This window comes from Neofelis nebulosa, chromosome 4 (genome assembly GCF_028018385.1).
Source record: "Neofelis nebulosa isolate mNeoNeb1 chromosome 4, mNeoNeb1.pri, whole genome shotgun sequence".
Classification (NCBI taxonomy): Eukaryota; Metazoa; Chordata; class Mammalia; order Carnivora; family Felidae; genus Neofelis; species Neofelis nebulosa.
Window position 1 is genome coordinate 162,012,857 of NC_080785.1, and position 26,091 is coordinate 162,038,947.

The 26,091-nt window shown below is 54.7% G+C and overlaps 1 protein-coding gene and 1 long non-coding RNA gene across 15 annotated transcripts in view; one reads left to right on the forward strand and one right to left on the reverse strand.

Moving 5' to 3' along the window:
- The window catches only part of DNM2 (dynamin 2), an 89,300-nt gene that overhangs the window by 31,847 nt on the left and 31,362 nt on the right, over positions 1 to 26,091 (reverse strand). For 13 of the 14 annotated variants that reach the window (XM_058728024.1, XM_058728018.1, XM_058728021.1 and 10 more), the window contains exons 2-6: positions 24,898 to 24,971; positions 13,125 to 13,274; positions 11,591 to 11,794; positions 8,920 to 9,018; positions 2,768 to 2,928 (exon numbers count right to left, since the gene is read on the reverse strand). In XM_058728024.1, coding sequence (XP_058584007.1) covers positions 2,768 to 2,928; positions 8,920 to 9,018; positions 11,591 to 11,794; positions 13,125 to 13,274; positions 24,898 to 24,971 — 688 coding nt within the window. The remainder of the gene's footprint in view (positions 1 to 2,767; positions 2,929 to 8,919; positions 9,019 to 11,590; positions 11,795 to 13,124; positions 13,275 to 24,897; positions 24,972 to 26,091) is intronic. The other variant, XM_058728026.1, reaches the window with a different exon arrangement.
- LOC131510645 (uncharacterized) lies at positions 23,992 to 25,780 on the forward strand. Its single transcript, XR_009261129.1, has 2 exons — positions 23,992 to 24,098; positions 24,766 to 25,780. It is a non-coding gene; the product is annotated as an uncharacterized LOC131510645 (long non-coding RNA).

Sequence of the window (26,091 nt, forward strand, 5' to 3'; positions counted from 1 at the left end):
GAGGGGACACGTGCCGCCCCCAGCAGCGGGACGCCGTGAGCAGCCCCCTGGGCCTGCGCCGGGCAGATAACCAGGGTTTCCGGGCCACACGGCACACCGCGTGCTGACCCAGAACAGCCTCCCACGGGTGCTCCGGGGAGAGGCCCAGGGGGCCGCCAGTGGACCCACGTCCTGGAGGACTGGCCAGCGGGCCCCAGGACAACGGGCAGCTGTACAGACACAGGAACAGGCCCCAAAGCCTAAGGCAGAAACAGCTCCCCAGGGAAGGCACAGAACGGATGCAGGATGTGTGCTCCCTTCTGTGAAAGACAGGGAGAAAGTAAGAACATATTTTTAGTCGCGTGGACAGAGAGAAGGAAGCATCACAGGAAACAAATGTGGAAGAAAGGCCGGAGTGGGGCAGGCGGGTGGGAAGGGACACCTCTGCGGCCCCTTCTCTCCTGTTCTGCTTCCGAATCACGTGGATTTAAGCAGTCACAAATTGTAAAAGGAAGCGGCACGGCAGATGAGGTTAGAGAACGAGCCTCAGGATGGGTGGGGAGAGAAAAAGTAAGGGAGAATGGTACACGGCACACAAATACAAGGTTGTTCAGGTGTCAAAAGAAACAAAGGGAAGGGAAGGCAAAGAAGGGGGGAGGGGGAGGGGAGGGAAAGGGGAGGGGGAGAGGGACAGGGAGGAGCAGGGAGGTGGGAGGAGGGAGAGGAGGGAGCTGGAGAAGGACAGGGAGGAAGGGGAGGGAGGAGGGAGGAGGGACAGGAAGGAGGAGGGGGAGTGGGGAGGGAGGGGAGGAAGACACAGACACAGTGGCCTCTCCAGGCCCTGAATGTCTCTAGAAGGAAGCCCACTTAGTGGTGACACTGGCCAACTCCCAGGAAGGGACCCACCACCAGATGGGAAGAAATGAGATATTCACTATATTTGGGCTGTGGGACTTTTTTTTTTTCTTTTAACTATAATAAAAGAGAGAAAAGAGAGACAGAGAGGGAGGGAACAAAACAAAAAGCCATAAAAGCAGCTAGTACGCTAAAAGCGGAAAGAAGCATTTTGCCGTCATCTGTCCTACACCAGACAAGAATTTAGAGTATCCCTCAAGCTTGAAAAAAGGTGTGAGGGAGCCTGAGGCTCCAGCTCAGCACACTCTGTGGCAGGATTCTGACAGTCCCTCTGACACCCTCTGTGGCCAGGGGCAGTGTCCCAGACCCCCTGTGGGGCCTGCATGCCTTCTGGGGTGGGGATCTGAGCCACACGCCCCGCAGACCTTCCCTCTGGTGTCCGATCGCGTCTTAGAGCACGAGAGCGGCCCCGTTTTGTTCACAGGGAAAACAGGGGACAGGGGGGCCACGGCTCCCAAGAAGTGCCCCGATGCAGAGCCGCATCCCAGGTGGTCAGCCGGGCCCCGTGCCGGCTCCCACAGGAGGCCCCTGCCACCTGCAAGGGGGTTTTACTTCCTTTCCTCTCCCACAGCCCTCTGCCCAGGCCCACTGCTTCCTTTCCTGGAGGGCCCCTCCCACAGGACACTTTCCTCTTTGCCCCTGAGCTGCCTTCTCTGCCTTCTTGTCCTGCGCCAGCTTTTCATGGCCCGGCTGCTACCTAATACCTGATTGTGCATTCATCTGGTGACTTGTTCCGAATCTGTTCCCCGCCGCCCCCCCCCCCCCATTAGAAAAATGTCTTCCCCGAGGACAGAGCCCTGCTCCTGTGTCACCACTGCATACGCGAAGAAACGATTCACTGTTGCTCTGATGCCTTCCCACCTTCCAGGAAGCTGCCACAAAGTCTCAAAGGGGAAGGTCTCGCCACCCTGGATGGGCAAACCAGGACAGACCCTGAGGACAGGCAGCAGCGTCTGTGACAGTGAGACTCCGCAATCCCCCATCAGGGACTTTCCTCTCCAGAGAAATCAACAGGGGCACAAGATGAGGTCATTAACATGTTACTAGCGGCGGCCTCTATGCACCAGGAAGACGAGAAGATGGAGTCAGTCTCCAAAAAGAGACGGCTGAACAGACTGCATTCAGAGACCAGTATGCAGCTGCGAAAAGGAGTGAGGAAGGGTTCTTTTCTGCACAGCCAGCACTCCAGGAGATACTGCTGAGCAAAAAATCCTCAAAAGCAAGGGGCGGGGGGAGGGTGGGGGGGCGCATGGCGTCAGTTACGGTAAGAAAGGGAGAGCAGTGATTCTGGGAAGTCCGTTTCGCTTCTATGGACAGAAAGAAACGCAGGCAGTACCAACTGTGGGGCCCCGGAGGTGGAAGGAAGGGGCAGAAGGGGGCACCTCGCCGCACGTGTATCGATACCTGCGTTGTTCATAAACCCTATGAATGCATTCCGTGTAGAAAAACAAGACAGCGGTAGAAAATGCAATACTGGGGGCGCCTGGGTGGCGCAGTCGGTTAAGCGTCCGACTTCAGCCAGGTCACGATCTCGCGGTCCGTGAGTTCGAGCCCCGCGTCGGGCTCTGGGCTGATGGCTCGGAGCCTGGAGCCTGTTTCCGATTCTGTGTCTCCCTCTCTCTCTGTCCCTCCCCCGTTCATGCTCTGTCTCTCTCTGTCCCAAAAATAAATAAATGTTGAAAAAAAAAAAAAAAAAAAATAACAGGAACAGTAACCGTGACAGGAACAGTGCCACGACCCGCTTACTGCATACCCACTCTCCACCAGGCCCCGAATCAGATGTGGACTGAACTCATTTTGCTAAAACGCGCGCCGGCTCTAGACCGAGGCCAGCATCACTGTGGACTGCACCTGCACAAAATCCCGGCTGTACCTGGTTCAGGGTCTTCTGCAGGTGTGGGGTGCCCATGCGGTCAGCCATGTGCCGGTAGGCTGGGTGGGAGAGGAAGAACTTCCTCTCGGCCGCCAGTGCCGTGCGGATGTCCTTCTTGCCCTCAATGTCCTTCTGGCTGCGGTTCACCACACCGATGTAGCCTGCGGGAGGAGAGGGGCAGGGGCCGTGCCAGGTGAGCCGAGGTGCCCGGGATGCCCACCGCGGACCAGGAACGGGGCTGGGCCAGGTGCAGGCACAGACAGGGACCCTGTCCCACAGGTCACTCGTGGACTGGGCCACAAGCCCCACTCATTACTCAGAAACTGGGAGAACACAAACGTAGAGTGCGGTCCTGGAAAGCAACAGAAGTGTCTGCAGGAGGGGTGACGCCCGGCCTGATGTGAGGCGGGGGACGGAGAAAAGCTTTGGAGAAGACGAAACCCACAAACTGTGTTTTAAAGACAAGTGAGAAGGGGCGCCTGGGTGGCTCAGTCAGTTAAGCATCTGATTTCGGCTCAGGTCATGATCTCGCGGTCCGTGAGTTTGAGCCCTGCACCGAGCTCTGTGCTGATGGCTCGGACCCTAGAGCCTGCTTCGGATTCTGTCTCCTCGTCTCTCTGCCCCTCCCCTGCTCATGCTCTCTCTCTCTCTCTCTCTCTCTCTCAAAAGTAAATAAACACTAAAAAAAAAAAAAAATAATAATTTTTTTTTTTTTTTTAAATAAAGACAAGTAAGAAAACCACTTCAAAAATAAGGCCGAGTTAGGAATACCTCATCTTGCCTGGTATTAAAACCTGTTACGTTTGAAAAGGTTGGGTACATTGGGGCATGTACGTCTGGAGAGATGAATGGAACAGAAAAGAAAAAAGTCCAAAACCACATGAAGGGCAGGTGGGAACTAATGGCTAATTCCTCAGAGCCAACGGAAGGAAGGTGGATCACTCAACGGCCACGGCCAGCAAAGGAACAAAGTTAGTTGTGGGGGCGCCTGGGTGACTCAATCGGTTAAGCGTCCAACTTTTGATTTTGACTCAGGTCACAGTTTGCGGGTATGAGCCCCGTGCTGGGCTCTACGCTGACAGCACGGAGCCTCCTTGGGATTCTCTCTCTCTTCCTCCTCAGCTCGTGCACATGTATGTGCTTTTTCTCAAAAAAAAAAAAAAAAACAACAGAAAAACACATTAAAAAAAGACACGCAAAAACCCAAGCTGGGTGCCTACCGAACCTAATCCTCGAGGGATCACAGATCTATACACACACCATGAAACTGGAAGAGAACACGGGTGGTTTTCAGAGATGACTATATTTGGGTTAAAATTTTCTGAGCCAAGACACAAAGAAAATGGTAACCGTGACCACGTGAGAAATGGGACATGCAGGAAGGGCTGGGAGACCTTCTCCTTCACAGGCGGCTTTCAGTACCATTTCGGAATTCTTCACACATGGGAAACAATATGTACCACAAAGATGCTAGCACGAAGAGAAGATCTGCCACGTTCGGACATGAAGAGAAAGGGGATGGTGTTCAAAAAGCCAGAACAGTCTCGGGTCCCCGCGTGGGGACGCGAGGCACTCAGCACACCAGCAGGGTGGGTGAGTGGATGTCACAGGACACTAAGAACTGAGCCTCGTGGCTGACCCATGGTAGGTGCTCAACAAAGCAGACGCGGGGACTGTCATTCACGACTGCTGACATAATCAGAGTTGGAGAGGTGGACTGGGGACAGGTGCACACATACGTACATCCCCCCCTGCTTAGCAGCAGGCGTTGACGGTCTCCCTTGGGGGGAGGGGAGTGGTGCCTGCCTGCCCGCCCTTATTCCCGCCCAGTCTCGTGCAGGCCCAATTACTTTTCATCCTGTCCGCATATGTCACTATGTCCATTTTACAGATGAGCGGAAGTGACCAAGGGGAGGTCACGGAGAGGGGCAGCCGGAGAATCAAGAGGGTGAACCCAGACCTGTGGGAAGCCCAAGCTCGCTATCATCCACACGACAGCAAACATGTCAACCGCACGGAGCAGAGACAGTGGTCTGGCTTGGATTTTGGTTCCCGAAGGTGCGAGAGTTCTGAGTCTTTGGGAAGCCAAGGAGAAGGTGGCAGCTCGAGAGACTCAAAAGGCCACGGGACGGGGCGCCTGGGTGGCGCAGTCGGTTAAGCGTCCGACTTCAGCCAGGTCACGATCTCGCGGTCCGTGAGTTCGAGCCCCGCGTCAGGCTCTGGGCTGATGGCTTGGAGCCTGGAGCCTGTTTCCGATTCTGTGTCTCCCTCTCTCTCTGCCCCTCCCCCGTTCATGCTCTGTCTCTCTCTGTCCCAAAAATAAATAAAAAATAAAAAACGTTGAAAAAAAAAAAAAATTAAAAAAAAAAAAAAAAAAAAACAAAAAAAAAAAACAAAAGGCCACGGGACAAGAGGGGAACACTGAGGGAGGGAGGCTGCGGGTACAAGTCGGGAGCAGGCAGACAGAGCCGGGAGAGGAAGGGCACACCTTCTTGGACACAGACAGGAAGGCAGAGGGCAGATGCAGACAGCAGTGAGTGGGGAGAAAGGAAGCTGAGGAGGTCTGTGTCACCTGGCCCCCCCAGCGGCAATGCTGAGCCCAGGTAGCATCCTTCGGGGACCAAGATTTAGGCCTAGTGTGTGCAGAATGAGCACGCGGTCAGGGGGCTGGGGGAGGGATGGCAGAGGGTGTGAGGACATGTGGGGTCCTCTTCGGGCTTCAGCACCAATCCTTCCTTCCTTTTTTTTTTTTTTTTTTAATTTTTTTTTTTTTCAATGTTTTTTATTTATTTTTGGGACAGAGAGAGACAGAGCATGAACGGGGGAGGGGCAGAGAGAGGGAGACACAGAGTCGGAAACAGGCTCCAGGCTCCGAGCCATCAGCCCAGAGCCTGACGCGGGGCTCGAACTCACGGACCGCGAGATCGTGACCTGGCTGAAGTCGGACGCTTAACCGACTGCGCCACCCAGGCGCCCCCCAATCCTTCCTTCCTAAGCCTCCAACAGTGACTCACTCTTCAGCTCGGGATCCTGGCAGCTAAATGGGTGTTTGGGTTCTGCCCTGACCACGTTCCAGCCTCCCCTGGGGGCCCCTCTCATCACTCAATGTCTCAGCAGGGCTGGGGGCAGGTGGGAACCAGGTTTTCCCCATGCCTATCCCAGACATGGAAGAGGGAATGCCTAGGGGCAAAAGAAAAGATCTACATGGTCCTGGCAACACCAACATGCCCCTAGGTGCCTACAGCTGACAGCAGATCCCGGAGGGAAGGAACGGGGCACAAGACGGAAGCAATTAAGAAAACAACGGCTTAGCAGCACCTGGGTGGCTCAGTCCGTTAAGCATCCGACTTCGGCTCAGGTCACGATCTCACGGTGTGTGAGTTCGAACCCCGTGTCGGGCTTTGTGCTGACAGCTCAGAGCCTGAAGCCTGCTTTGGATTCTGTGTCCCTCTCTCTCTCTGTCCCTCCCCGGCTCATGCTCTCTCCCAAAAACACATAAACATTAAAAAAAAAAAAAAAAAAAAAAAAAAAAATATATATATATATATATATATATATATATATATAACCAAACACCACCACCAACTAAAAAGCCTAGATGGACACTCAACAACATGCCATAGTGAAAAACAGGAATAACCTAACAAACAGGGATTGAGTAACAGCCCACACATCCTCCTAGAATGGATTCCACTGGACCCTCAGAAGTCGCTTTGAGGAAGGACCCTTGACAGTCGCCTGTCACGGGGAAATGCCCTGCTCTTCTGCTAAGTGAAATGGAAAAGTAGGTCGCAAAGTGGCATGACACTGGAGAGCTGGCATTCAAGAGCAGCTCTGTCACTTCCTAGTTTTTGTGAGCGGGAGCAAGGGATTTAGCTTCTCTGTGCCTCAGTTTATTCATCTATAAAATGGGGGTAGGAACAGAGCCACCTTGTTGGACTGTTACCAGTATTCAATGGGCTGATGTACATGAAGAGCACTGGGTACATAAGAGACACTTAATAAGTTTGTTTGTTTGAGAGAGAGAGAGAGAGAGAGAGAGAGAGAGAGAGAGTGAGCTCACAAGCATACCTGAGCGGGGGAGGGGCGGAGAGAGGGAGGGTGAGGATCCCAAGCAGGCTCTTCGGTGTCAGTGCAGAGCCCGAGGCAGGGTTCCATCTCGCAAACCATACAATCATGACCCGAGACAAAATCAAGAGTCAAACGCTTAACTGACTGAGCCAGCCAGGTGACCTGGCTATTCTCATTTTTTGAAAATAAAAATATTTAGGCTGCTCCTGTCAGAAGATCTGAACTTGATCGTAAACCCAAACCTTATCAGGCCTCCATCTCGATTTAATTACCAGTTTATAGGGAACTACAACTGGCCCAATCCCAAGTGTGGGACATGATCTGGTTTCTTACATCCACAAAAAAAACAAAAACAAAAACAAAAACAAAAAACGGCATAGGAGACACAAAGGGGCTGGTGGGGGAGCTGTTTGACCAGAACTCAGGTATTTATGTGTAAAATGATAGGATGCCAAGGATTTGCTTCATAATCCTCCCAGGAAGCAAATCAGGGGACATTCAGAGATCGAAATTAGCCGTGTTGGTAACCACCGAGGCTGGGTCCATGGGGGCTCCTCGTACTTCTCTCCCTACTTTCGAGAAGGTTTTTAAAAATGTTCATAATGGGGCGCCTGGGTGGCGCAGTCGGTTAAGTGTCCGACTTCAGCCAGGTCACGATCTCGCTGTCCGTGAGTTCGAGCCCCGCGTCAGGCTCTGGGCTGATGGCTCGGAGCCTGGAGCCTGTTTCCGATTCTGTGTCTCCCTCTCTCTCTGCCCCTGCCCCATTCATGCTTTGTCTCTCTCTGTCCCAAAAATAAATAAAAAACGTTGAAAAAAAATTTAAAAAAATAAAAAAAAATAAAATAAAATAAAAATGTTCATAATAAGGGCACCTGGGTGGCTCAGTCGGTTAAACATCTGACTTCGGCTCACGTCATGATCTCCTGGTTCGTGAGTTTGAGCCCTGCATCGGGCTCTGTGCTGTCAGCGCGGAGCCGTCTTTGGATCCTCTGTCTCCCTCTCTCTCTGCCCCTCCCCTGCTCATGCGTACTCTTTCTAAACTAAATAAACATCATAACAAAAGTGTTCCGTCAGTTGAGCGTCTGGCTCTTGATTTTGGCTCAGGTCATGATCTCAGGGTCTTGGGATAAAGTCCACCCTGAGTGTGGAGCTTGCTTGAGATTCTCTCTCTCTTTCTCTCTCTCCCTCTCTGCCCTTCTCCCCCGTTCATATTCTTTCTAAAAAATAATAATAAGGGGCGCCTGGGTGGCTCAGTCGGTTAAGAGCCCGACTTCGGTTCGGGTCATGATCTCGTAGTCTGTGAGTTCGAGCCCCGCGTCAGGCTCTGTGCTGACAGTTCGGAGACTGGAGCCTGCTTCGGATTCTGTGTCTCCCTCTCTCTCTGCCCCTCCTCCATTCTCTCTCTCTCTTTCTCAAAAATAAACATTAAGGGGCGCCTGGGTCGGTTAAGCGTCCGACTTTGGCTCAGGTCATGATCTCGCGGTCCGTGAGTTCGAGCCCCGTGTCGGGCTCTGTGCTGACGGCTCAGAGCCTGGAGCCTGTTTCAGATTCTGTGTTTCCCTCTCTCTCTGCCCCTCCCCTGCTCATGCTCTGTCTCTCTCTGTCTCAAAAATAAATTTAAAAAATGTTAAAAAAAAAAAAAAAAAACATTAAAAAAAAAGGTTAAAAAAGTGCTCAGAAAGCAAGCATGAAAATTAATAGAAATTATGAATCCTGAGGAACTTTTTGGGAGGAGAGCCACAAAGTAAGAACTAGTGGGAGAAGCCGGGCTGTGGATGACTTTGGTTTTCTTTTCCTGTAGGCTTGTTTATGTCCCCCAAGTGAGCAGGTGTTAAAAGTGAACGTATACACGTCAGAGGAAAAAGATATGTACATGGAGGCGTGAAGACAGAAGGGTTTGTACTGAAATGGAAAAGCAGTTACTCTGGGCGCTGGGGAAGCAGGCAATGCTGAGTGTTTATCTGTGCGTACTTCCTGGCATCTGCCCAGGTTTCGGTAACGATAAGGACAAAAACAAATATCACCGGAACATACATCCAGCCACTCCGCCCCTTGGCCCCCGGCTCCCTGCCCAGCCGCACCTCTTCTCAAGGGGAGCAACTTGTTTTCCAGGACGTCCCTGGCGTCAGTGCCTTCATCCATCAGGTCGAGCTTGGTGATGACGCCAATGGTCCGCAGGCCTGAAAGAGCCCAGAGGTCAGAGGTCGCCATGAGAAAGGAGTCCGGGCTGGCAGCCTGGGGGTCCCCACTTCTAGGCTGTGAGACCTGGGACGAGCCATAACGTCCCCTGCCTGGACCCCAGTTTCCCTCATGTCAAGAGAAGACAACAGCCACACCGATCCCAGTGGGGTGTCCATGAAGATCAACGTGGCTTGTGACAAATGTTCTATCAGTAAATACTGGCCACCGTCACGGTCATTCCCATGATCTGCGACAGCGTCTTGCTGCTGTAGTGCCGGGGAAACCTCACGGAAACCCAAATCCCAGGTCAGTCTCCACGCTGTGCCGAGTCACCTGCCAAGTCCCAACATGATACGCAAACCCACGGCGACTGTTTCTAGGGTTACCTTTCACCTGAAGGCCAAAATTCCACTCTGGGAACCACCCCCATCGAATTCCTCCTGTCTCCGGGTCACCTAGACAAGGGAACCCTCCTAGCAAAGCTACACGCCTACAGATCAGTGCCCCTGCTGGCACGGAAGGATCCTCTCCGTGCTAGTGCGTGTGTGGACGTGGACGTGGGCACGTGTGACGCGCGGGAGGCCCAGAGAGACCTCCGGAGGGTGGCGAGGGGGGCAGCAAAGCACAGCCGTCCGCTCCCTGGGGCCCCTGCCCGTTCACATGCGGCAGTGTGAACCTCTGAGCCTCTGAGCCGGCATCACCTTTCTGGAGGGCAAAGCAGCCACAGCCGTGAACACCCACAAGGCTTGCCAGGGAGGGAGGGGGGAGGCAGACAGAGTGCAGCAGAGGGATGTGACTGGGGCTCCCTCTGACTCTATTGGAAATGTCGGATTTCACCGGAGGATTGTTTATGAAAGACCAGAAATGACCCAAATGCTCAAGAACAAAGAATGGGCAAGAGTGGCCCATTCGGTGGATGCCACGTAGACGTGTCCCTATGAGACCAGAGAAACAGGCACACACGTTACGGAAAAAATCAGGAAAGACCACCCCGTTTTTTAAAACGTGAGTATCCACGGAAGAAGAAACTCTGAAAGGTTATTTACCAACCGTGGCCATTGGTGTCTCTGCAGCGGGAGGGGAGCGGTCACTTTTCAGGTTCTAGATTTTACAGTGTGGACATGTTGGTAACGGTGATGAATTATGAATACTTTCGAAGCCAGAAAAATGCTCTCTTCAAGGAAGAATGCCAGCATCAAGGTCACAAGTGGCACATAACTGTACCCGTCCCCACTCTCTCACTGCCCGGTCAAGCCTCCGCGGTATGTGTCACAACCACGCTCCGTTCCGTGGGACCGGAGTCGGGGCACAGGGAAGCCGTGGAGGGCCGGGGGCAGGGGCGGCCTCTCCCGGGAGAGCGTGCCTGCCCAGGATGACCACGGGGACACAGCACGTCCTTCGCGGGACCAAGAGTCTCAGCGCGTAGCCCTCAACTCTGAGGAGCTCCCACTCCAGTGCACGAAAGGGCCGTCAGCTGCCTGCCCTCCCCGGCCGCCCTCAGGCCTGAGCAGGGCTGGAAACCAGGCAGTGGAGTCCCAGAGCCTGTCGTTCCCCAGCTCCTCCCTGGTCCCCAACTCCCTCCAAACCACGTGGAATGAGGCAGTCGGAGGGCATTTTCCAAAATGTATTTGAGTGTGTGTCCCACTCCACACAACCTTCAACACGCTCAGGGCACACCCAGCTGCCCACGGCAGCCACCAAGGCCACGGAAGGTCTGTCCCACCCCACCCTTGCCCCACCTGTCCTCCCTTTGGTTTGCTCTGCCCCGGCCACACTGGCGTCGTGTCCTGGGCACCCCCGGCTCAAATCGTGCCCAGCCTAGCTGGCATCGCTGTCCATTTTCCTGGGCTCTGCCTCTTTCTGTCGTTCATCATTCTGGTCTTGCCTGAAACCTCTCATCTTCAGAGGCCTCTGACCCCCCTCCCATCCCAGCTACTCTCAAACGGCCTGATTTTCCTCTGGGTGCCCACTTCTGGCTGAAACTGTCCCACTTGCTTCTTTCCTTGCTGTCTTCTGTCTCCCCCGCTGGAATGTCAACTCCCCAGTGGCAGGGACCCTGTCCATTCTGTCCCCTGTAGGGTTTCCAAGGCCAAAGCAGAGCCCGGCACAGAGCAGGTACTTAACGGACATGTACTTAATAAATGGAAATGTCTGACCTGGAATGCCCCGGGCAACAGATGCCACAGTCCCCGCTGCTCCCTATCGCCCCACTGGGCTTCATTAGCTCATCACCCTCATACCCCCTCCCCCACCCCGCCTGGCCCCTGAGCAGTTACAGGGACTCTCCAATCCTCTCAGCATTCAGAAGTGCTACACGTTAGGATCGCTGGTGCCATTTTGACAGAGGGGACCAAGCCTCGGAGAAATGCCCAAATGCCACCCAAGAGCCTCCCAGGGGCAGCCCTCTAGCACTGTTGGCCCCGACGGGAGATGCTGTATCCCAGAAGGGCCTTTTCCTAGGGGTCATGTGCCAAAGGGAATACCAACAACTTGGAATCAAGGATGCGGGGCAAGTTGCCATGCTCGCAGGCACCCAGCAGGGGAACTTCCGGTGTAGGGCTCAGCGGTTACCTTGGGGGTCGACCTCCTTGGCCAGCTTGAGGGCATCTGAGTTGGCCAGGTCCATGTTGGCAGGGGTGACGGCGAGGATGAGACTGCTCTCCCGGCTGATGAACTGCAGGATCATGTCCTTGATCTGGTACTCGATATCTGGGGGCTGGTCCCCCACGGGCACCTTGGTGATACCCGGGAGGTCGATGAGGGTCAGGTTCAACACTGATAGGGAAGCCAGAGGGGAAGGTCATCAGACAGAGGAGGGGAGGCTCGCACAGCCCCACAGCTACCCAGCCCGCTTCTCCAAATGCTGGGGGGGGCGGGGGGGGGGGGGCGGGGGGGGGGAATCGGGCCACAGGATCCCTCCTGTCCTCCAACCAGATTACACCCTCGGATCCCGTAGGTAGGTCCTCTTCCAGGAACCCCTCCTCCAGACGGCCTCTCTCTCTAGTGTAGTGATACAGTTTTAAATTGGGACATTTGCTGGAATTGCTCTCAGTGGCTAAATAAATTCCAGCCCATCAATTCAGCCATGACCAAAGGCTGTTGTTTACCAACGTTTACCATAAAAAACAAGAAGATGCTACCCTGATAAGAGGGTAAGAGACACCCTCGGGAGATGTATCCGCACAAAAAAGTGGCAGTTTATATTATGCTACAATTTGAGTAAAAGTGGTAAAAGACACACATGTGATACACACGCATACATATTCATAATTATTCACTTAGGCATTAAAACATAACATCTATTTGTAATACTGAGGGCGGGGAGGGATTTCGCTACACACGCTTTTGTCATTTTTGAGCCATGTACAGGCATCATTTATCCAAAAATAAGTAAATGTAAAAACTCCTCTCAAAGAACTCATACTGAGGAGTTAAGAGTCTGCTGGAATATTCCCCAAATGCCATCAGAGTTAGAAATCCATGCCCCAGGGCAGTCGTACATGGCGGCAGAGTTTTTAAACTCAGAACATTTTGCAGGGAAGACTGGCTTTCTGGCTCCTCTGCAAGCTCCAGAAGCCCCGGCTCCCCTGGGCTGGAGTCATTCTGTGGCCCCCATCTCCTGGGAGCCACGCTGCGGCCACCCTTTTCCCAGGAGCGCACGGCTGCAATTTGCCCCAGTCACCACCACCCCCAACCATCTTCCCAGCTGAGACTGATCCCTCGAAACCATGTCCCTGTCAAAAGTGGGAAAACAGGGGTACCTGGGTGGCTCAGTCATGTAAGTAAGTGGCTGACTTCAGCTCAGGTCATGATCTCACGGTTCGTGAGTTCGAGCCCCGCATCAGGCTCTGTGCTGACAGCTAGCTCAGAGCCTGGAGCCTGGAACCTGCTTCGGATTGTGTCTCCCTCTCTCTCTGCCCCTCCTCCACTCATGCTCTTTCTGTCTCTCTCTCTCTCAAAAATAAACATAAACAAAAAAGTGGGAAGACAGAGATCAAGAGGGCTGTGTGCGCGTGAAGAAACATGGAAGGGGTTATATTTTTCATCAGGGTGCTTTGGACCCGACTTCCCTCTGCCCCAGAGCGTCTGTGCCTGTGTTGCCTACCGTGTGGCGAGTAGACCCGCAGGTTGATGGGCACTGGGGAGATGCCTTTGTTGGTCCCCGTGACCCTGTCGGTCTCCGCTTCGATCTCCTGTCGGACTTCATCAAAGTCTGTAAACTTTTTGGACTTACAGTGCAAAAACTCGGCATATTCTGAAAAAGGAAGAAGGAAGTTCAAAATGGGAGGGAGCAGCAGTCTTGCTGTGGCTAGGGGGCAGATGGCCTTCTGGGACAGGTGTCTCATCAAGCAGGGAAAGCGTGGCATTGGTCACAGGTGCTCCAGGAATTTGGGGAACAACAGAGTCGTTCTCGCAGTGAGTATTGGGGGGGGGGGGCCCACTTCTACAGGCCGAGTCTCCCACCAGACCTTGAGTTCCTCAAGGAACAAAACCAGTGAAGATTCTGTCCCTGGGGGATGGAAACTCTCTGTGAAGTATTTTGTGAAACCACGCGTCGTGACAAACTCCAAGAAAAACAAAACAAAAAAACCAACAGGTGGGTGTAACCAGCATCTGTGATTTTTTGATGAACAGAAGAGGAAATGCCGGCATGCGTCACCAGACCGCGGGGGGGTGCCCATGTGATGAAGCTTCCGCTCTGCTGTTAGACGTGAGACTGGGTCCAGAGTCATGATGTTAGAACCTCCCTTGCTGTGGGTCAAAGAGAAGCCACTGTCCTAGAGGGGTCGAAGCTGCCAGCACTCTCCAGCTTGCCAAGAGCCCAGACGCACATCCATGGGACCCATCTGTCCTTCCTCCCCAAGGCATGTGGCACAGTATGGAGAGGGAGACACCACTGTGGCCTCACCAAAGCCCGTCTCACTGTCTCTCCTCATCTGGCTGTTCACAGGGTCCCCCACCTAGACGTGAACCACTCAGGAGAACCGCTTTCTGGGCAGGGTCTCATGTGGACACAGGAGGCCTCTTCATGCCTTGTGAGCCCAGGGTACCTACAAGCCATACTGATGCCGAGGTGCGGGGCCACAAGGAAGGGACTACCAATTAGCGGTGGTCCCATCAGACACGGGATAAGGCAAGAATAAAATGTGTTCATCCTAAGGTGTAGGTACTGAGCCTACAGGCGTTCGCTGTACAATTCCTCGACTTTTCCCGATGTGCATATTTTCATAGTAAATGTTGGGCTGGGGGCGGCTTGCAGGCTCAGAGACCGTGGCTCTGCAGTGACGCTGAAGAGATGGAAGGAAATCACGCTGGCAAACAGCCCAAAGAACTGGACTGCGACGGACAGGCCAAGAGGAGAACTAGAGATCGCCTCCACGGTCAGCAGGTCAGCAGGAGACGTGGCTACACACATCGCAGCACAGACATACCGTCCGCTGCGAAGGATCAGTACAAAGGATGGGGGCGGAGCCCCACGACGAGAGAAAACCGGGCAGGTCTAGAATCTCTCCCCAGACACAAGGCAGAAAGAAATGAGCACAAAAGGGGTCGCCACCCCACCTCCGTGACCTAATAAACCGTGGCCGACATTCGGCCCCTGCTGGCTCTAGCCAAGCCCTGCGTGTGGTCCCCTGTGCCCCTCGAGAGCGAATACCTTAGGCAGGCATCTGCATGATGCCCGTACCACAGATGTGAAAACGGAGGCCCAGAGAGGTGAAGTGACTTGGCCCAAGCTCGGTGGGGGAGCTGGGATTTGGAGTTCAGAGAATCTGTCTCCAGGTGGTGGCTCTCAAGTCACGTGGCCTTTGTGAGGCCACCAGCAGGCTGTTAACCTCTCTGCTTCAGGTCAGGGGGACTCCGGGGGCTCGGATCACCAAGCACCACCTCCACCATGGGCACTGGCCCTGGGGAACAGGGGCCATGAGGACACTTGCTGGAGGATCTAGTCACAGCCCCTGCCCCGCCCCCATCAGCTGACCCAGTTCCCAAGGACAGTCACGCTCTAGCCCTCCACAGGGACCAGAGGAAACGCTTGACTGCTCTTCCGGCAGCGGCCACCAAAAATGGCACAGTCCCCCAACCCCCCACAGCATACCTCAGTTCTCATCCGGCTCAAGGCCCTGGGCTCGGCACCCACCGGAAACGACCCCCCTTCCAGGAGCACAACCACGGGGAAGGGATTAGGGGCTGGGACACAGGCCCTCTCCCCTGTGCACCCTGCTCTTCTAGGCCCTGGTCCACCTCCTCCAGGGCCTGTTGCCTCTCCCGGGAAGCCTTCCTAAACTCCATGTCACCTGACGCTTCATCCTGCATCTTGGGCCTCCTCCCCAGTCAGGGCCAGGTCACCCTGGGATTGTGTTTATGGGACCAGGACCTGCCGGCTATGGCCCCTAGAGTCCAGGGGCAGCCTTCCCTTCTACCGACTCCTTCATTGGCAGGATGTGAGACGGTGCCAGAAAACCATAGCTTCTTTTTTTTTTTTTTTAAGGTTGATTATTCATTTTTTCAGAGACAGAGAGACAGAGCGTGAGCGGGGGAGGGGCAGAGACAGAGGGAGACAAAATCCGAAGCAGGCTCCAGGCCCCGAGCTGTCAGCACAGAGCCCGACGCGGGGCCCGAACTCACGGACGGCAAGATCATGACCGGAGCTGAAGTCAGACGCTTAACCGACTGAGCCACCCAGGCGCCCTGAAAACCATAGCTTCTTCCCCAGGAAGCCAACAGGCAGCAGAAACCAAGAGGAAGTTTCAGGAGCCTGCTGGGCTCATCCCCCTCACAGCCCACTTTACTGGGCTCCTTGTCACTTTAGAACCATGTGCTGGATTCCAGCGTTGATATTAACATTAAAAAGCTTCCACCAAAAAAGGAAAAAATAAAAGCTTCCTCCAAGCCTGATTTCCCCCACAACACTGACCCTCGTAAAGCCGGACCTCAGCCCTCATTTCCTCAGAACCATCTATGGCTCCCAGCTAACCACATCCCCAGCTCTGACTTCAACTCACTCTCCTCCAGCCACTCTGGGCTTCTGCCTCAGGGTCTCTGCACTGGCTCTTCTCTCTTCCTGCAGGCTCCCTCCCTCACTTCCTTCAGGTCTGTTCAAGTGTCACCTTCTCCAGGAGGTCTGTTCTGGCCCCCACCCAAGATGACAAACCTCTCCAATCTCTTTCCTCCTTCTCTGCCTTATGACCCTCCAAACATGGCTGCCTTCTAACAACGCTGACCTTCTCATCCTGTGTCTTTCCTGGCTCCCTATTAGAAGGGCCACCGTACAGGGCAGGGATCTGAATCTGCGCTATTCACTCCGTGTCCCTGGGCTTCCCTCTGAGTATACCTACTGAAGTGCTCAATAATTGTATGCGTGAGTGAATGACTACCAGAAAGATAATATGGTCCCTGGGGTGCTTGGGTGGCTCGGTTGATTGGGCGTCCCACTTAGGCCTAGGTCACGATCTCGTTGTTCCTGAGTTCGAGCCCCACATCGGGCTCTGTGCTGGGGGTTCAGAGCCTGGAGCCTGCTTCGGATTCTGTGTGTCTCCCTCTCTCTGCCCCTCCCCCGCTCATGCTCTGTGTCTCTCTCAAAAATAAATAAAACATTAAAAAATAAAAATAAATAATAAAATGTGGTCCCTGCTTCAGCTCTATAAGGGGGCCCAACTCCAAGGCCATCAAGCTGTATATATGGGAGATTGGGCAGGGACGGGGGCACTGGCAAGGCCACCTGCTGTTTTCTCCTCCCTGCGTCCCTCCCTCCCTCCGTCCCTCCCTCTCTCTCTCTCTCTTCCTCCCTCCTTCCTTCCCAAGCTCTTCTTGACCATGGAGGCCCAGTCCTGAGCTGGGCTCTTGGTCTGGTGGGACGATGGATGCTGCACAAGCATGTCACGGCAGGTGCCACAGACACTCAAAAGAGACCCAACACACCAGAACCTGGAGGGTGGGGACCTCCTGGAGGAGGTAACACGACTCCAGCCCCCCGCCCTGCCCTGCCTGCCCCACCATGATGGAGGCAGGCAAGGGCAGCGGTGGGCAGAGAGCATCCCTGAGGATGCTCTGGGCCTAGGGCTTCTGGGGAAGGAGGGAAGGGGAGGGGGGCAGCCTCCCTGAGAAACAGGTGGGCAGGGCTTTGCCCGGGGCGCCACTGCCCTGTACTTGCCAGAATGCTAATGATTTTTTTAACGATCCCGTCTCAGAGAACAAGTCAGAGGCCTTAAGGCTGAGCTCAGAGTCTGGGATGACTGGAGACTCCCTCTCAACTCGTTCCCAGAAGCCATGCACCTCTGTCCCCATCCCAGCTGCCATGCTTGCTAGCCCTCGCTTGCTCATGCACAGATGACCCGGCCAGTCCAGTCCGGTCCGGTCCCGCCGGTCCCTGTCCCCTGCTGTAGCACTGACAGACACACACCCGCCACTGCTACCCTGCAGAGCCACGCCCTTCCTCGGGAGGACGGGCAGCCCCGGGGGGTTCCAGGGACCCGGCCCAGGGCCTGGAACACTCCAGGAGTGAAGCAATAACCTGGGCCCTTGTCCAGCACTCGTGCTGCTGACCCAGAGGCGCCAGCCACCCTCTCCCACTGCAGTGCTTCCCGCCAGCATCGTAACTGTGGGGACAGTGAATGCACTTCTGGCTTTTTTCTAGAAAGAGGCTCTGCCCTCCCTCCAGGACTTGTTCCCTCATCTCCTTCAGGTCTCAGCTCTAAATACCTCCTCCGGGAGGCCGACCCAGACCACCTGGGACCCAGGAGATGCCCCGGCACTTCGCCCTCTCTTCCACGGCGCTCCTCGCACTGACACACCACGTGCTCAAGTGTCCCCTGCTAAGGCTGGAGCTGCAAGTGAGCACTTAGCTTCCGTCACCACTCTCCCTGGTGCCTAGTGGCTGTTTAATAAAACTTATTGAGGGACCTATTAAAAATCATTAGGTGCCACAGCCTAGGAGGACATCACTCTCTCGAGTCCCAAGTATGTCTCCATTGTGCTAAACAGCCAATCCCCACATTGGGCATCTCCCAGGCCCTTCAAGAAAGTGTCCTCAAGAGGCGCCTGGGTGGCTCAGTCGGTTAAGCATCCAACTTCAGCTCAGGTCATGATCTCATGGTTCGTGTGTTCAAGCCCCGTGTCGGACACTAGTGCAGAGCCCGCTTGGGATTCTCTCTCTCTCTCTCTCTCTCTGTCCCTTCCCCCACTGGCTCATTTCAAAATAAACTTAAAAAAATTTTTTTAATTAAAAAAATTTATTTAAAAAAAAAAAAGAAGAAGAGCCCTTAGAAGGCAGATGACGAGTACATGCGGCCACCCTCTGGGTATCAGGCCACCCAGGGCCCAAGGAAGCAGCCCCATGACAGTGGCCCGGTTCCCTCAGGCCTGGCTTCGTGAGGGGTCTTAGGGCCCTCCTGTTTTATTTTTATTTATTTATTTTTTTAAATTTGTTAACGTTTATTTATTTTTTTTTTTTTTGAGAAGAGAGAGACAGAGCATGAGCAGTGGAGGAGAGAGAAAGACGGAGACACAGAATCTGAAACAGGCTCCAGGCTCTGAGCTGTCAGCACAGAGCCCGACGCGGGGCTCGAACCCACGAACTGTGAGATCATGACCCGAGCTGAAGTCGGACTCTTAACCGACTGAGCCACCCAGGCGCCCCAGGGCCCTCCTGTTTTAAAGGAGCTGGAGGAGGTCCACAGGACCGAAGAAGGCACCCTCCCCACCCCGCGGGCAGACTGTGAAATGCCCAAGTTCTGCCGGAGCAACCCAGCCTTCAGCCCAGCCCCTCCAGCCTGGAAAGGCTGAATCAGGCACCATGACGTGTGGGAAGGTGACAGGAGAGAGAGATGGGCGTGCCTAGCCCCTCCCAGCCTCGCCCTCCTCTCAGTGCCTCAGTTTCCCCAAAGGAAATGAGACAACACAGAACCCAAGCGTGGGGCTGCTACGACATCAAATCCCACACCGCCAGGCCCACGGGGACTAGCTGAGCTGCCAGTCAGGGGAGGCTGCCTCTGGGTCTCAGGAGGGCGGTGCAAGGAGGAGCCCTGCCCAGGTATTCATGGGACTTGGCCCGTCCCTTCCCCATTCTCAACCCAGGGAGGAGCGGAACTGCCAGGCTGACTCCTGATGGTGGGAGATGGGGTCTGCCTTCCCCAAAGCTGGCGTCAACAGGCATGCTGGCCCGGGGTCAGGAGGACCGACTCGGGGACTCAAACGCACTCAGGTGAGCCTGAGTACCACGCGATCAGATGGAGCCAACCAAGGCGGACGGTGCAGAGGCTTCAGCCAACCAAGAAGAGGCAAAGCGTGTGGCACCTCCCGAGGCTGTTGGGTCCTCAAGCTCCCTCGGATTTGAGACAAGTCGTGAAGAAGACCACCCAGTCTAGGACGCACGGCCGTTGGGAAGGCGTGCTACTGTGATGTACAGTAAGAAATACACATTTGGATTTCCACCCTCCATTTTTGACACCGGGCTCCTAAAATCCTCGGAATGTCCTAAGTGATTAAGAGCCATAAAGGTGTCTAAACATTCGTAGCCAGCCCCTCTCAATGACACATTAGTTGAATGAGGTGACTTTCGGAAAGCACTTAAGGAAGGGGGCTGTGCCAGGGGGACCAATTTATGTGATCAGAAGGCTGGAGCTTTTAGTCCCGCCCTACCCACCCCCCCACTCCAGGGAGGGGAGAGGGGGGAGGGGGGAGGGGCTCCAGGATGAATCAATCACCAAAGGCCAATGATTCAATCAATCGTGCCTGCGTAATGAAGTCTCCATAAAAATAAAACCCGAAGGACGGGCTTCGGAGAGCTTCCCGGCTGGTAAACACATGCAGGAGCCGGGAGAGGGGCGCCTGGAGACGGCATGGAAGCCCCGGCCCTTCCCCACACTGTCCTGCGCATCCCTTCCGTCGGGCTCTTCCTGGGTTGTCTCCTTCACACCAGCCACCGATCCAGTGAGTGATCTGTTCTCCCGAGCTCTGTGGGCTGCTCTGGCAAATTAATCGAACCTGAAGAGGGGGTCGTGGGAACCTCACTCAGATCTACAGCCAGGGGGCGAGACGCACAGGTGACAACCCGGACTTGTGACGGGCAGTGGGGCGGAGGACGACGGTCTGGTGGGACTGAGCCCCCATCCTGTGGGATGTGACACTCTCCCCAGGCAGACAGTGTCAGAACGGAGCTGATCGTAAGCCATGCGGTGAATGTCCACTGAACACGTGGCAAACCCCACACCGCGTACTGGAGAAAGTGACAGCCCCAGTTGGCATCCTGGCCCTGTTTCCTCATCGAGACACAAGGCCATGCCCCGAATGCTGCAGACTCTACCAGCTTTATAGAAAAGGCCCTGCCAGGGCCAGGCCCAGAGGACAGGTGCTGGAGAAAGGGTTGTTGACAATCCCACAACAAAGCAGATCCGTGCTTTCTGCCACTGACTTTTGGGGGGAGAAAAACCATTAAGAATATCGGAATGAGATGAGGCTACCTGAGGATGAACCGAGGGAGCAATGATGGGGTGGGGGGCTGGGGCTCACCCAGGGGAGGAGGAAGGGGAGAAGGAAGGTGAGGCACGATGTTCCAGGGAGGGAGCGCTGTGGGGGCAAAGGCGTGGAAGTGTGAATGGACGAGCCGATCTTGAGGGTGAGTGAGCAGGGGGATTGTGGCTCCAGCTAGGGAACAGGAGGAGTTGAGGTCCCAGAGTTCAGCAAGGCCCTGTCGGGGTCACAAAGCTTTAAAAAGGAAGCTGGGAGCCACCCCCTCTCTGGTCCCTGACAGCAACAGTCAAGGTCAAGGGAAGGGAGGCTCAGGAGGCCACATTCCACACCAGAACAGTCCCTAGCACCCAGGGTTTACAAGGCCAGGGGTTCTTCCCAAGGAGAAGCAGGGATCACCCGTGAGCCATCAAACTTCCTGGTGGCTGTGGTCTTAGGGTAATTTTTTTTTTTAAAGATTTTATTTTTAAGTAATCTCTATGCCCAACATGGGACTCAAATGTACAACCCTGAGATCAAGAATCACATGCTCTACTGTCTGTACTAGCCAGGTGCCCCATTCAGTCTTAGGTAATTTTTAAACTAAGCAGATTAAAAGTCTGGGGCGCCTGCATGGCTCAGTTGGTTAAGCATCTGACTCTTGATTTCAGCTCAGGTCGTGACCTCAGGGTTGTGAATTCAAGCCCTGGTGTTTAGGCTCCAAAATGGGCATGGAGCTTACTTTAAAAAAAAAAAAAAAAGAAAAAAAAAAAAGTTACAAGTAATGGCTCACCAAGAGCAGTCTGGACCAGAAGCCAGCATCACTGGATGTCACAGGCATCAGAAAGGAGGGCTGAGGCCCAGCCTCCGAGTCACATCGTGGGACCCCAGACCCTACAGGAGGCGGCAGGCACACCAAAGCCACATGGGGTGCCAGGGCCACAAAGGGGGTACCACTATCACCCCCATTTTACAGATGAGGAAGCTGAGACACAGAGAGAGAGGCCACCTGCCCCAGGCCCCAGAAATAAGGGGTAGCTGCCTGACTCCGGAGTCCTGTTCTCGGGAGTCAGCGGGACAAAAGTCTATTCTCTAGAAGCAGTGCAGCCCCACGTAGCCCCTAGAGGGCCCTCTACCAATCAGCACGTCCCACACTACACTCAGCTTCCTCCCTCCTGCTAGTGGGGTGTCCCGCCTCCCACCCAGCCCAGGCACCTCTGCTGTTCATCGCCCTGGACCCCCACCTCAGGGTCACTCTAGACTGCCCTTCACCCTCACCCACAGCACTGCCCTGGGCCAGGCCTCATGACCTCTTGCCTGGCTCTAGATTAACCTCTCCCTGGCCTCCCTGCCTGCACTCCTATCTCTGCCCATCCTTCCTCCACAAGGCAGCCAGGGGCTGAGCCAGTTTTTCCCCACCCAAGTGCTCCCTGGGCTCTCACTGCCTGAATCCATCACCAGACTGCCAGGCCACATCACCTGCCTCCTGCCTCTCCCCCCAGCCCCACCTCATAACTTTGCACATGCTGTTGCCCCGGCCCAGAATGTTCTCCCAAAGTAGATCCAATGTCCAATATACTCTCCCACACCCCCTGCCCTTTCCCCTCTCAGCCTGACCACAGCATCCCCTGTCTGCCACTCCATGCTGCCTCCCTGGCATCCAGCTGAGGTTGAGCACAGAGTGGGCACACATCTACTGGCAGCAGTAAAAGACTGGAGGGATGCCTCAGTGGCTCAGTTGGTTAAGCGTCCAACTACAGCTCAGGTCATGATCTCACAGTTCGTGAGTTTGAGCCCCTCATCGGGATCTGTGCTGACAGTGCGGAGCCTGCTTCAGATCATCTGTCCCCTCTTCTCTCTGCCCCACCCCTGCTCATGAGCTCTCTCTCAAAAATAAAAGTTAATGAAAGAGAGAGAGAGACTGGAGACGCCACAGTCAGGTGGGGAAAGAGGAGTATGTGAGCTGAGACACAGCTCCATATGGGACACCTGGGCCTCTCTCCCGACCTCCACCGCCAGCCCAACAGGATCCAACCATGACCCTATCTCCATAGCTGCCACCCTGTCCCTACATGTCCCCAGGCACCACTTCCATCTCCTCTGGGTCCCCTACCCTGGGCTGGCTCCCATGGTCTCTTTTTCACCAGCAGCCACGGGATCTGATCAAGTGACACCTCGGCCTCAGGGTGCACTCCACCATGTGTGTTTCAGGCTGGGCTCTCACGGTGACCCTCCTGAGTGCTCTCAGGCAAGTGGCCTCATCTCTGGAAGCCTCAGTTCCATCCTCTGTAAAGTGGGGGTGACGGGAACAGAGACGCCAGCATCAGTCCGGGTCAGGCACTAGGCTGATGTGTACCCTCAGAGTTTCTGCCTTCACTGCTCTTCACATCTACCACTTTCTGCTGGGAAGGAGAGTTCCCATCAGCCTCAGCTCCAACATCACTTCTTCAGAGATGCCCCGGGATGTCCCACCCTCCAGATGAAGTTAGTCACCCACCCCTCTCTACACACACACTCCCACCTGGTGGGGACCAGGACTGCCTGTCTCCCTGCTGGTCTCACCCCAAGTCTCCCACTTCTGTCCCCCGGCACCAATGGAGTGCCAAGGGGGCAGGTGACTGGTGGTGGCAGCAGCTTTGGTCCAGTCACTGCTGTGCCCTGGGCGTGGACCAGCCTGTGGCATGCATTAAGTGCTCAGTGGACCACAGCTGGGTGACAGCCACCGAGGAGGTGATGGGGGGGGGGGGGGGGGAGGCTTCCTGCCACCTTCCAATGCAGAAAGCCAGCAGACCTGTTCTCCCAGCAAGCTGTCCCAAACAGACCAGTAGAAAGCACAAAACCACAGCCACTGAGTCAGCACCACACGGGAGGACCTCGAGTGCCAGGCACTGTTCCGAGGGTTGGACATATTGAATAATGCGGTCTTCATGGCAACCGACAAAGTCGCTGCTATTATTATCTTCACTGTCCAGAAAGGAAACACATCATGAGCACGAGTCCCTCCCCAGCGGCCATACAGCCAGTAAGCTGCAGAGTCACGATCTGAACCCCGGCAGTCTTAGCTCCCAGGGCCTACCCAGCAGGGCAGAGGTTTTCCCCGAGTGGCCAGCGGCCAGAAGCATCAGCCATCAGCTGGGAACTCATTAAAATGCATATTCTCACCCCCCCCCCCGCCCCCCAAACTGCTGAAACCTGCTGAATGAGAAGCAAAAACCCACCAGGCCAAGCCTTACACGACTCTGACCCACTGCCATCTGAAAACTGGGGCTCTGCTGCCACCAGTCTGGGCCCAGCTGATCGGACCTCTGAATCCACAGAAGGCAGCCCATTGGCTTGCCTGTGGCCTATGACATGGCAGAGCTCACAAAGAGGAGTTGTGGACCAATCCGCTATCGCCTCTCATTGGAGCCACGCCTCCTCCCAGCTGGGCTGGGCGGAGTCAGAAGATGAAAGCGAGAGGGCGCGACTGGAGCACAGCAGAGAGTCAAGACAAGTGACGAGGCTAAGCTCCGGTTTCCTCCAGTTGTAAAATGGGGGTGTGTCAGCTGCCTTCCTAGTATGGGTGTGTTTAACCGGGCCGCGCGGTGAGACTGGCGCCCAATGAATCCTGAACTGACCAACGGTGATACTCCAGGTCAGTGGGGAAGCAGCATGGAGGCCGCTTGGGGCTCTGGAGAGAGGTGAGGCCATGCCCCCGAAAGCTCCTCTGTCCCGTTCCAGCTTCTGACCCACGATGCTTTCTAAGGAGGCCTCACTGGGTTTTATTGTGGGAGACACGCCCACGTCATGCCAGGCTTGTGTGGAAAGAACAGAAATAAACGGAGGCCACCCAGGGGAAGCCAGAAAAGAATCTCCACGTGGGCCATTCTACATTCAATGGGTGGGCCTCTCCAAAAGCCAACAGCGTGACTCAAGTGGCCATGCTGCCCTAATGAAAAGAGGAGACGGGACAATGCGGTGCAGCAGGGGGCAGATCAGAGCACTGCAAAACTAGCCAGGGAGGGTATCTGGGGGACAAGTGGCAACCTGATTATGGACTGGGCATCAGATAACGTGCAGGAATGATTACTTTTCTTGGGTGTGGTTCCGTGACTGTAGGAAGGTGTCCTCAAGGCAAGGGGAGGCGCACCGAAGCACTCCGGCTTGATGTGTCACATGCTACTGATTTTGAAAGCGTTCGTTCAGCAAAAAAATGTGTTATCCACAACACAGCAAGCAGACACGGCACCTGGCAGCCTGGTCACAACTGAGGACACGAGGGGTGGGTGTTCACTGAACTGCGCTTCAACTTCCCTACACAGACGGAGAACATGAGTTCAAGCCCAAATGATGACCCAAGACCCCGGACACCGCCATTGGCCCCGGCACTCCTGCCGGGCACTGCGCCCACACTCATTATCTGCTGCAGCAGCGAACTGCCCCACTCACTGTACCTGTTTTTGAGAAGATGAGCTGCAGAATGAGAGGCCGCCGGGTGACGATTCCTGAACCTCGGGGAAGGAAGTCCCTGTGGGAGGGGAAAAGGACAGAAATTACTCAGCGGCTGGCTCGCGGGCAGGAAGTGTGACCACACGTGTGAAGCAATCCCGCCTTGCGACTGGGGCAACCTCAGCAAAGATACCAAGATCCCAGCCAGATCTTGGAGGAGGGTCCTGAGGCCACCGGGGGCAGAAGAGGGACTGGAATGAAGGTTGGTGGTGAATGGAACCGTTTCCCTCTGGCTGGCCGTGCTCCAGCCCCAGCATGCCCCCAGAGCCCTTTCGCTGACAGATATTTGAACAATATCTCCTGCACCCCAAAGAAATGAGTTCATTTCCTACATACATGTTTTAAATTAATTTAATGCCTTATGTATGATACGAAGACTAAATAAAAGGAAAGTAGTTGATGACAAAATACATGTTTCGTGTCCCAAAAAGACAAATCGATGCAGGCAGGAAGTGAGTGGATCAATGGCTGCCCAAGGGGTGGGACATGAGGAGGGAGCTTTCTGGAAATGTCCTAAAACCTGACTGTGGTGATGCTAATATTTACTGTAAGTGTACTAAAAACCACTGCATTTGAAATGGGTAAATTTTCCTAGTATATAAACAATCCCTCAATAAAGCTGTTAAATAAAGAAACATACCCTGTGTATTTCACCATGGAAATACTCAGGCACCAGCTGGACTGACTTACACCACTACATGTGGATTCATGCAAAGCAGGACGACCAGAAGGCACTCTGGACCATTAAGAAAGGACAGCCGAAGAGCCAGGGTCCAGTGAGCGAGGAGGTAGAAGAGGGATTTTCGGAGATTAAAGCCGTGCAAAGGATTCTTTGTTGTCTCATGTAAAATGGAGAAAAGTTCCAGGTTCAGAAAGTTTCAAACAAGGCTTGCACACCAATGTTTAGATTATTTGCAATCTGTGCGGGACACAGGACTAGTGGTGCTGGGCAGGTGTGTCCCAAATACAGCAAGACAACAGCATCCTGGGGTTCTCAACCCAGGGCCACCGGCACCAACCCGCTCCCCAGTACTGTGACAGCCACAGTGCCTCAGGAGGGCACCTCCTAGCGTCGGGAACCCCTGTTGGGAGCCTGGAAGGCCCCAGAGGAGGGGTCACTGGTTCTCAGCCCAGGCTGG